The sequence below is a fragment of the Poecilia latipinna genome, unplaced genomic scaffold (assembly GCF_001443285.1).
Source record: "Poecilia latipinna isolate Pla-1442-1.1 unplaced genomic scaffold, P_latipinna-1.0 Scaffold5281, whole genome shotgun sequence".
Taxonomy (NCBI): domain Eukaryota; kingdom Metazoa; phylum Chordata; class Actinopteri; order Cyprinodontiformes; family Poeciliidae; genus Poecilia; species Poecilia latipinna.
This window is the reverse complement of record NW_015117897.1, coordinates 1-10962: the sequence shown is the minus strand read 5'-3', so window position 1 is coordinate 10962 and position 10962 is coordinate 1. Positions and strand designations below refer to the sequence as shown.

At 40.6% G+C, this 10962-nt stretch overlaps 1 protein-coding gene across 1 annotated transcript; it reads left to right on the top strand.

Moving 5' to 3' along the window:
• Positions 1-439: 439 nt before the first annotated feature.
• LOC106943410 (beta-1,3-galactosyl-O-glycosyl-glycoprotein beta-1,6-N-acetylglucosaminyltransferase 4-like) lies at positions 440-9209 on the top strand. The gene is made up of 2 exons (XM_015026727.1): positions 440-976; positions 7755-9209. Exon 2 carries the CDS (start codon positions 7756-7758, stop codon positions 9052-9054), a length of 1299 nt encoding a protein of 432 aa, XP_014882213.1. The 5' UTR covers positions 440-976; position 7755; the 3' UTR covers positions 9055-9209.
• Positions 9210-10962: the final 1753 nt, after the last annotated feature.

Here is a 10962-nt window from a genome sequence, read left to right as displayed (position 1 = left end):
TCACTGCGCATATACGTGTGTGGTAATAAAATGTTGGCGTGAATGCTGCTGCTGCTCTTTGTGTGTAAGATAATATTCCCAATAATAAAATCCCTGTGGGTCTGAAGTTAAGTTTCCAGTTTCTTTTTCCCCACCTCCACCTCCACCGCACACAAAGGCGCAGTCAGGTCCGGAGACAATGAGGGCATTGAGAGCAGACACGCTCCTTTATTTGCAGATGATCTCCCTTTACCCACATTTACCAATAAAGTATTTCGAATTCTTTCTTCCGTTTTGCTTTTCTTTCTCTCTCTCTCTCTCTCTCTCTTATTTTTTTTTATTTTTATTTTTTTTTTTTTTGCTTTAGACCTCTTGGCTCCTTTTATGGTTTACCCAAACATCAACCCATCTCCCCTCCCTTAAAACTTTTTTTTCTTTTTTTTTTCTTTTTTTTTTGGGTTTCCTCTGTGCGTCACACCAACTCGTCTCCCTCAGCCAGTTCAGGATGACTTCAGGAACTTCCTTCCTACTAACTCCACTTGTTGAATCGGCGCTTTTATTCACGCCTGGGCGCATCTGATCATCCCGCGGCTCCGCAAAAGGGAGGCGCAACATCTTCTTCTCCGCAACGTGTAGTTGTAGATCCTCCCTCTTTCCGGGTTACCGTAACCCTCTCATCGCATCGCGGACACGCAGACATCACCAGCTAAAGAGGCTGTTTGAATTTTTTTTCCTCCTCTCTTTGTCTCTGAAGATAATGTTAATGATGTGGCGAGCCGGCGGTCCGAAGTTTTCTGAAGAAAGTGTAGGGGCGCAGGAAGGAAAGATGTGACCACTTTTGGTGTTTCTTCTCGACGTCTGTGAGCTCGGGTTATGAGATCCGATCCTTCAAGTGTCAGTGTTCACATCACTGGAGCTGCTCGACACAACTCTGAGCCAAAACTTTCAGGATGACTTGAAGAGGCGGTTCACGTGGCGCCTGGTACCCCGGAGTAAGGTGGGTGTTTTGTTTACCCTCCCACAAAAAAAATCTCAGATGTGTTCTGGTAGATGAAAACAGAAGGAAGCGTTTATTTTTTTTTTGTCTAACAAAAGTAAAAAAAATAAAATAAAATAAAATAAAATAAAAAGTATTGTTAGTTAAATATTAATATGAGGCAGTTTAAACAAATGTATCTTTTTATATTCTCACTATGCTAATTTTGGTGTTCCACAAAAAAGCTGAAAATGATTGGTAATCTTGCAGCTGACAGAGACAACATTTCACTGTGGTCTTTATTATAGCACTTCCCCGGGGACTGAATCAGCTGTTGAGACTGTGGCCTGAGAACAAACAGTTCCATGTACTAATGAGCTGAGCAACAGGAGTCCAGTAAAAGTAGTCGCACAATCGTACTTTTCCCCATGTCACCACCAAAACCTGAAACGTCTTCTCCTGGGATTTCATTTGACAGGAAAACACAAAACCAGAGAATCATTAGCCAAGTGAGTTGAAGATGATTCAGGACCATGGTCATTTAGCAAATAAAAACCTGAAAACTGTGACTTGCATTTGCATGAATTCCAGTAACAGGAATTATTGAACAATTCCACGTCAAGAGTTTACCTGGAATTTACCTCATGAACGCACCGAGACCAGAATCTTTGCCATTTTTTTTTTTGTGAAATATGTTAAGTCCCTTTAGATCGGATTGACAGAGTATACGACCAGCAAGTTTAACATCTCTGATTCTCAGTTCAACTCAGAGACTTTTAAAAGACTATGACTTGATCTCAACCAGGTTTATTTTAGGGATGTTGTACCGTTAGAAGATGAATTTCGACCTCAGTTTAAATTCTTCTTTCCATCAGCTCCAAGCAGCTTCTTTGTCACTATTGAAGAAAACATCCCCTCAGCATCATTGTGCCACCACCATGTTTCAGCATGTGGACGGTGTGTTCATGGAGACGTCCAGTGTCAGTATGTCTCATTTGACCAGTCCACCTTCTTCCATTTGTTTGTTCCATTATAAGACTATCTTATTAATGCTATTTTTGGACTTGTCCCGATCTGATATTGATATAAAAATCAATCCGATTTCAGCCAAAAAAAAAACGAGTATCAGATTATTTACGTCTGCATCTAGAATCTCCAATATAAACAGGACTCTGCTCCAGTATTTAGTCCGCCATTGTTACGTATTGTTCTCTGTTTGGATAATATCACCTGATCAAACCTTTTCCAACATCCCACATGGAAAAATAAGTAGTAAAAAGTGCGCATGATTCATCCTGATATTGTTTTGGGGTCAATATTAGTATCAGCAAATTCTCAAAGCTGCAATATTTGTATCGTATTGCAAAGTGAAAAAATTGTATCGGGACACCCCGATTATTTTATTAAGGAGTTGTGGAGTTAGTTGTCTTGTCAACAGATTCATCTACCTGAGCTGCAGTTCCTCTAGCGTTACCACAAGCCTCTTCGGTTGCTTCTTCTTTTTATCTGTTTGTTTGGCCGCTTTATATTAAACACACCGTCATGTCTGGGCAGGTTTGCAGTTGCGCTATACTCCTTCAGCCTTCTATGACAGACTAAACAGAGCTATGTGAGATGTTCAAAGCTTGAAGTTATTCTTCAACAACCTAACCCTGTTTTAAGCCTATAATCACCCCTTACCTAAACAGGTTTACATTATTTTTCACTTCACTTACGTACCTGAAATGTGTTTGAAATGTTTGAAGGTTTTCCATGTTCTCATGTGAGTCGTAAATCCGTTGGAAAAGATTTTATTACCTTTCTGACCTATTTTTAAAAAGTCAATTTTCTTTTATTAGCTTTGCTAGGTAAGAGATTGGCTGGAGCTCAGTGGAAACGTAAGTTCCATTCCAGTTTCCCTCACCACATGTCGATGGGCAAAGCACTTAATCTCCAGGTGTCTACTGATTTTCATATCACTGTATCTTGCGAGTGCACCTGGGTAACTGGGACTGTGTGCTCTGGGCGCGACACACAGTTATGTGAAAAGTATTTTCCCTCCCACAACTGTCTTCTGTTTCTGTGTTATCACATTTAAATTTTTCCTAACAGTCAAAGTTTAATCTCAGTCAATGTTAACTCGAGTGAATAAATGACAAATTTGCTTAAGAAGAGAAGAAAGCTAGCCAAAGCCCTGTGTGGAAAAAGGTGATTTACCCCTGAACCTAATAACTGGCAGTGCCGCCCTTGGGGGCTGTTCTGGGGAAGAGCTAATTACATCGCTTTAATATTTGTGGTTCACCAGGAGGCGTCAGCAAGAATGCACAGTTGTAATGTTTCAGTTTTCTTTTTTAAAGTTGGTTTGTTCCTGGATGGTTCGCTATAGAAAAACTTGGATAGATATAAAAATATACATGTTGTCCCACTACAAAATACGCCATCTGGGATTTGTCCCATTCCGATGCGTTTCATCCTGGCCAATCAGCGAACAGAAGGAGGAGTTGCGAATGATGCCGTTGACTTTCCGGGTTGTTTTCACCAATGCAGTCTGCCTGTATAAGGTTGTAGGTTGGTGATGGCAGCAGAGGAAGTGAACGAAGATGTTCAGTTTGTGTTGGACACACTTCCAAATATCAAACAGTTAAAGTCGAAGTAAGAGGATTTATTGCTAGCAAATATGTTGTGGCTCTTCTTCCTGTGTGGCTGTTCACAGCCACTCAGTTTGCTATGAGATTCACAGCGTAGTTTCTTTCACAATTTAGCTAGCACATTACATAAGTGACAGCCGAAATTTTTTATTTTTTTGCAGAATGACTTTAATTCACGTTAAAGTTCATGACACAGCATGTCTCAGATTAAAATCCAAATGTTGACAGTCCAGACTCACCATTACCCTTTGGCTTGTGTTTAGGTGGAGAGCAGAATTCATGGTTTTATCATCCAGGTCCTGAAAAGCATTGTAACTCAAGACCATCATACTACCACTGTGGTGTTCTTTTTTCAGACAGAACATCTGCAGTGTATCATTGTCTATAGTGAATATAGAATATTTTCCCCTAAAGTCTTGTGGATCAAATGATCTGTTGGCCTTTGTCTTCTTATTGGTCAGCCTCGGAAAGCTCCTTTGACTCCCCCTTTTTTTTTTGGCCTGCTTGCGCCTTATTGTTGAACCACAAATTTTGACCCTAAATGTAAGGTCAAGTAAGGTCAGCAGTGCTTGTGACGTCCTGGATGAGTTCTCAATACTTTCTTTGAGTCATTTCTTTAGGCTGCCCTGGGAAAGTTGACCACTGTCCCACGTTTTCTCCGGTTGTGGATGATGGCTCTCATTGGGGTTCAGTGGCTTCCCAAAGTTTTAGAAATGGTTTGTAACCCCAACAAGACTGAAAAGATGCCAATGACTTTGCTTCTGTTAAGTTCTTGATTTTATTTATTTCTTTTTGTCGGATCATGATGTGATTTTTCATAATGTAACGAAGGGGTAGCTAGTAAAATGAAATACATCTTCCCAAAACTGTGGTTAAACAACATTAATTGTAGGGAGTCCGTTAGTTTTTGTTTTTTTCTTTTTTTCCCTCAAAAGGTTGGATAGGTTGGAATGGGTTTTCCTTCCTGATAAATGAAATCATTATTCACAAACTGCTTTTTGAATTTTGTCCGGTTGTCTTTGTCTGATATTAAAATTTGCTCGATCATCTGAAACATTTAAATATGACAAAAAAATAAAAATAAAACAAGAAGAGAGTACATCTGCTGTGGCCAAGCCTTTTTCATGCCACAGCGTTTTTAATCCACTTACCATTTCCATATTCAAACCTAGGCTGAGTTTCACACCACCTCAGCGTAATTCACTCCTATAATGTTTAGAAGCCACACTTCAAAGATTACACAAAGTTTCCGAGCTTCCTTGCTTTACATTTTACTTTAATCTCAACCGAGTTATTTTAATGGAGGAAACCTGCCTCAGGCCTGGCATTGAAGTCAGAGGAAAGAAACCCACACTTTGCATTGTGTCACAACATCATATCTCCTCACCTCCTGTAACCGAGCCATCCGTTTGCCTCTCATACGCTGTATTTTGTTGGTTGATTGGACGGAAGGGTACAGAGGAGTGAATGTGTCAAATCTGTTTGGTCGTAAGGTCTTATTTCGCATTTCGGTGCATCTCAAGCCATGTCTCATGCTGCGAGTCCTGAAGATGCCCTACCTGAGCACAGCTGCCAAATCTCATTGTGTTTTTGTATGTGCTAGCGCTGGGCCCTGCTGAGTCCAGGCAGTGGCCCAATTTTAGTTAGTTAGGGTTTCCAAATGCATTACAGCAATAGGAATGTATTCAAGGGAATGGGTGTGTGGGAGTTTATCCTGCCATCAGCTCTGGTATGTTGGTAAATCTTGTGAGACATACTTGCTGGGCATCTTTCTTTCACTGCTACATCTTAACGATCTCAGATTTAATCTCCACTGAAGCTCATAAGGTTTGTTCTCTTTAGGACAAACCACAAGATTCTGTGTCATTTGTTAAAAAATGACTTCAATTAGTAGGAGGGAAACAGAACGCACCTCAGAAACCAGAAAGATAGAGGATGGATTTCTCTGCCCCAAACACCAAAAACTGTCAGGAGCACGTAAGAATAGCCAACTTTCTCATCCATGGACCTTTGTTTAGACCCAGAAAGAACTCAGTTAATTATTCACTACATAAAGCCACGGTGGCGAGAAGAGGCAAAATACTAAAAGTGGTTTGACTTCAAAGATTCAAACCAGAAGGAAGTTCAAAAGAGAAGGAAGTTGCCTCACACCACACAAAATAAAGATCAACAGTATGATTTGGTGTGAAGGCCAAGCAACGCTGAGCTGTGGGCTCACAGGAATGAGATGAAGCTTAAACTCTTAGTCTGCTAATCATTACCTCATTTTGCCTCTACCTCCTCCGTTCCCCAGCTGTTGTTAATCACCTGTCATCAACTCCTCTGGTTCCTTAGTCACTTGCACTCCTTCTTGTGTTTACATAATCTCCCTCATCTCGTTGTTTTTCATTGGCTCCTTCTGTTGCTCCTACTCATGTTCCTGGCTTCCCATTGGTTCCTGCATTGTCCACTGTTTGGATTATTAGTTCATTGTTTATTTTTCATTAAAGAAAGTGACATACGTTATGACACCTTCATGTAATTTCAACTTGAGGTTTCTCTGATTTTGCTGAAGTGAATTGAAATATCCTTTTTGGACCAATCGGGACCGGATTGCTAAAAGAAGCAGCCAAATCATTTGCTCTGTGTTCTTATTTTTAAAACAAGGAGAACAGAGTTCATTGTTAAAATAATCTGTAGGGTGTGTTTTTAAAAAAAAATCAAGTCAGACTTGAATGAGAATGATGGTTCAAAAGTTTGTTTTGGGAAGATAATGTAAACTACAAAGGTTATTATAAAGGTATTTATCCTCTGAAAAAGTATGTGCAAATAGATGAAGCATTCTTGGTGTCATTTTAGCTTTGCTTAAATGACTTTCTAATAATAAGGGTGTGACAATACAAGCACCTGAGATGAAGTGAATATTTAATGACTGGAAAATTCAGTTTAACTTTGAGAAGTCAGTGGTTTATTTGAGCTCGTCTAGACTTCAACTTGGTCTTAATGCTAAAAATAATAACTAACTTTTTGCGTTTTCACCAAGAGAATTACTGAGATTCAGAAATCTCAACCTGTGTTTTAAATTGTCTCTGAGTGTAGATGTATCAGGTTTAGGTTCGATCAGTTTAAACATTTGCCAATACAGTAAAAATTAGCTGATTAGAAACTACAACTCAGGGAAGCTCTACAGTGTATGCTAGCTTCACCGTCGCCAACGGTCAGCTTTCCTGTCTTGTCTGTCGTTGTTTCATCGTTTCTTTTTACTACTTAGACCTTTAAGAGTTTTTGTAGACAAGTGTTGCTAGCAAAGGATGTTTTCATTTGCCTAATTTGTCAGCACAAAGAATTACTTTCTTTTATGCCTTAAAATAATACCGAAACACAGAAACAGTGTTTCCTGCTTGAAACAGTCATATTCTGGTTTCATAATACTGAGCTAAACTTAAAGTCACAAACTGACAGGGTCTGGACTGACCTTCACAGGATGGATTTCACTTGACAAGAATCATGCTGACATTTTATTACACTTCTAATCTCTGGTATTGTTTTTTCACTGCTGAAAACTGTGAAGTCTGGAAACAACTGGATGAGTTGGGAAATGACATGAGATGTCATCACACCCCAAATTATAATATGAATTTTATCTTTTTTTCTTTCTTTTTTTTTTAAAATAATAGCTATAAATTTAAATTTGAGGTGACCACCCAGCCATAATCTATTGCTGAATCTATCTGAAAATTGGGCATTGCAGCCTTGAGTTGCCCATCTGGATGTCTTATGTAGGAAACACGTTCTGTATTTCAGCTGAAGAGAGGCTGAGCTCTCCCAGCCTGGTGGAGACACACCAGCATTAATAATTGATTGAAGGACGTTTACGGCAGGGCTTCAAAAAAGGTGAAGAAACGTTGTGTTATTGAAACCGAATCCATTCACTCCTTGGATACCAAACGCAAACAGAGTTTGACTAAAAGAAAGGCTAGTGCAGCGGGTGAAACGTGGCCCCGTTTAAAACTTTACTGACTCTTGGTGCAAATATTCAAGTCATATTAGACCCAAAAAAGAAAACAAATTCCACAGTAATGGTTTGCTTCAAATGTTTATTCTGTGTTTTTAATCAAAAATACCACTCAATGTTTTGGTTTCTGTTCCTCAAGTGTGTTTCTTTTGTTTTGTTTTGTTTTGTTTTCCCACAGGATGAATGCAAAGCGGTTCATGCTGAAGCTCAGGAAAAAGTTCATCCCCAGCCTCCTCTCCGTGCTGACGGTAATTATCCTGCTGCTGGTCAGCGCCAAGTACATCTACATCCCTGAGTTCCTGGATCCTCCACCAGCTCCAACCAGTCAGTCATTTGTCAAGCACAACATCAGCTGCAAAGCCATTTATGACATGGACCCAGTAGAAGTGGGTAAATCCCTCATCATCAGAAGGAAAACTGTGGTGGAAGATAAAGATGAAAGTCTGATCGACTTTACAGGAAATTGCCCTGTCTTCAGGAAGATCAGGGGTTATGATGATTTGTGTGTTTCCGAGGAAGAGAAGATTTTTCCCATTGCGTACTCTTTGGTTGTACATAAAAATGCGTGGATGGTGGAGAGACTCCTCAGGGCGGTGTACTCTCCCAACAACATCTATTGCATACACTATGACAAGAAGTCGTCGGCTCAGTTCGTTGCCGCCATGAAGGGTTTGTCCAGCTGCCTGCCCAACGTCTTCATCTCCAGCAAACTCGAGACCGTTTTCTACGCAAGCATCAGCCGCCTGAAGGCCGACCTCAACTGCTTGTCGGACCTTCTGACATCGGAGTTCAAGTGGAAGTACGTCATCAACCTTTGCGGCCAGGACTTCCCGCTGAAGTCCAACATGGAGCTGGTGTCAGAGCTGAGGGGGCTGAAAGGCTCCAGCATGTTGGAGACGAGTCGACCCAGTGAGCACAAGAAGCAGCGGTTTCTGTACCGCTACGAGCTGCAGGACGCCAGTTTTGAGTATAAGAAACTTCCGGTGAAAACACAGCAAGCAAAGTCTCCACCGCCGCACAACATAGAGATGTTCATCGGCAATGCCTACTTTGTGCTCTCGCGGGAGTTTATCCAGTTCATGAACTCGTCGGCTGTAGTGAGGGACTTCCTGGCCTGGTCGGAGGACACCTACTCTCCAGACGAACACTTCTGGGCCACACTTGTGCGACTGCCGGGCGTTCCCGGGGAGGTGCCCAGGTCCCAGCCCGACATCACAGACCTGATGAGCAAGACGAGGCTTGTGAAGTGGCAGTACCTGGAGGAGAACCTTTACCCGCCGTGCTCGGGGCAGCACGTCCGCAGCGTTTGCATTTTTGGGGCGGCCGAACTGCACTGGCTGCTCAACTACGGTCACTGGTTTGCCAACAAGTTCGATCCCAAAGTGGATCCCATCCTTCTTCAGTGCCTTGAGGAGAAACTGGAGGAGAAGCAGAAGTTGTTTCAGAAAGGGACAACGTTGACGTGCCCAAAAGGTTAGCTAAAATGATGGCTGTTGACTTTTCTTTTAATTGCCCCACAATCTTAAGAGACAAAGTCCATTGGACCACACAAGTCCGGTGGGGTCACGTGCACTTCTATGAGTTTTTTTCTTTTATTTGTGTGGTATCGGGAACTGTCGGTCTGACAGGACACCCACTAAGGAGCTTTTGTGTCGATCAGAAACTAAGACATACACACAAATATGCGTACTATAGGGTTGAGTTAGTTATTTTTTTCTACATTCTGCGCTTTGCTACATCCATTCCTATTTTTTTGTTTAGAAACACTCCATCCTTTCTCCTTGGATTATAGATTTCTCTCTGTCACAAATCTAGGAACCTCGAGCATATGTTGTTTAATGAAGGAGAGAAAAACTACATCTACAATCAAGTTCAGGGACCAGCTACTTTCTATGTCACTGTGATTGTGGACTTTTCAACTCTGTATCTTTTCAAAATGCTTTATGAAAGATTTTGAGCATTGATGGAACAGCAATAGATTTCCAGTGCTTTGAAAACATTTAAACATGATTAAATTATTATTGAAGACTTGGGTTGCACAATGTTGACTATGAATAAATCATCAAAGTCAGTTCTGAAGTGTTACTATTTATTGAATAAAGTATTATTCTAACCAGATATACAGTACTTGGATGATCTGAAATGTACATTTATGGCTGAGGAAGACGTAAAGAAATACTGAACATACTGTACATCCTTGCAGGTATTACTGAATAGCAGGACTATGAATACAGTTTAAAGCAATAGGCACAATAGACACAAACAAAAACGCAAGTCCTGAATGAAAAATACTAGTTTTCTTTTCTTTAATGCTAATAGTGTCTTCTACTTGCCAAGGAGGAAACTTTAACAGAGTTTAGGGGGTAAAAAGTGTCGATTGATGCAAATATGTGCAAATTAGGCAAAACTCTCGCTATTGAAAACCGTCCTGGGATGTCACCCGATCTCCCCCAGCCTGTCCATGCAGTTTCACTCTTTAAGTTGATTTATCGTGTCCGTCAACAGTCCTCTAAAACGTCCACATCTAAAGCAGGAGCCGTTCACTGGACTTCTAAATCTGACACGGGGAGATTTCGCCGTGAGTCTCACTGGGAGAGCTGTGGGCAAAAAGCGGCGAGATAATTTAGCTTCTGATGAGCTGGTTATATAAAGTCATTTTATTAGATCAGTAAACAGCACTCACTAAACCATTTAAAAGTAATAAAAAACTGCACAATGGAGTGGGTTTTCTTTTTCCATAGTTGAAACCAAATGATCACAGTAAAAATTTGCAATCTAAAGTGTAAAAACACTCGAATATGAATACATAAATTGCTCCTGTTCACTGCTGTTTGGTTTTAATCCAGGCACCCTCTTTTTGGTCTGATCAAAGTTTTTTTTTTTTTTTTATGAGAAGTGCTTGTCACATTTTTTATGTGGTTGCAGAAACAACATCATGAAAGGTTTCATTCTTCACATCGTCACTGTGAGCGGTGCTGTGAAACTAAATGTCCAATTAGCTTTAAAAGACAGTTGGAAAGACAGCGACTCAGGAATGGGGTCGCAGTATCAGTGTGTGCATTATTCTTATTGCAAAGTATGATCAGAAGGGAAATCGTTGTTGGTTAATATATTCCAGCTGCCGTCGGACATAAATAAAATTGCCAAATAGGTTAAAGGTCACAGAGTGATGGAAGATGAAAATGAGAAGACAGAAGAAAATGTGCATATATGACAGCTGATGTTGTCATTGCAATATTCACTAATAATATCTCCAACAGCAATCAGAATAACTCTCAAATACACAAAATAAACGTACTAGTTGTGTTCTGAAAAAGCAGCAGGTTAACCGTTGACAAGATGGCAGCCATAAGGTCCTCTTCAGGAAATCTGTTGAAAATTCACTC

Excerpts from the sequence above, each read along its gene's own strand:
- LOC106943410 (XM_015026727.1), top strand. The coding sequence starts at position 7,756 with ATGAATGCAAAGCGGTTCATGCTGAAGCTCAGGAAAAAGTTCATCCCC.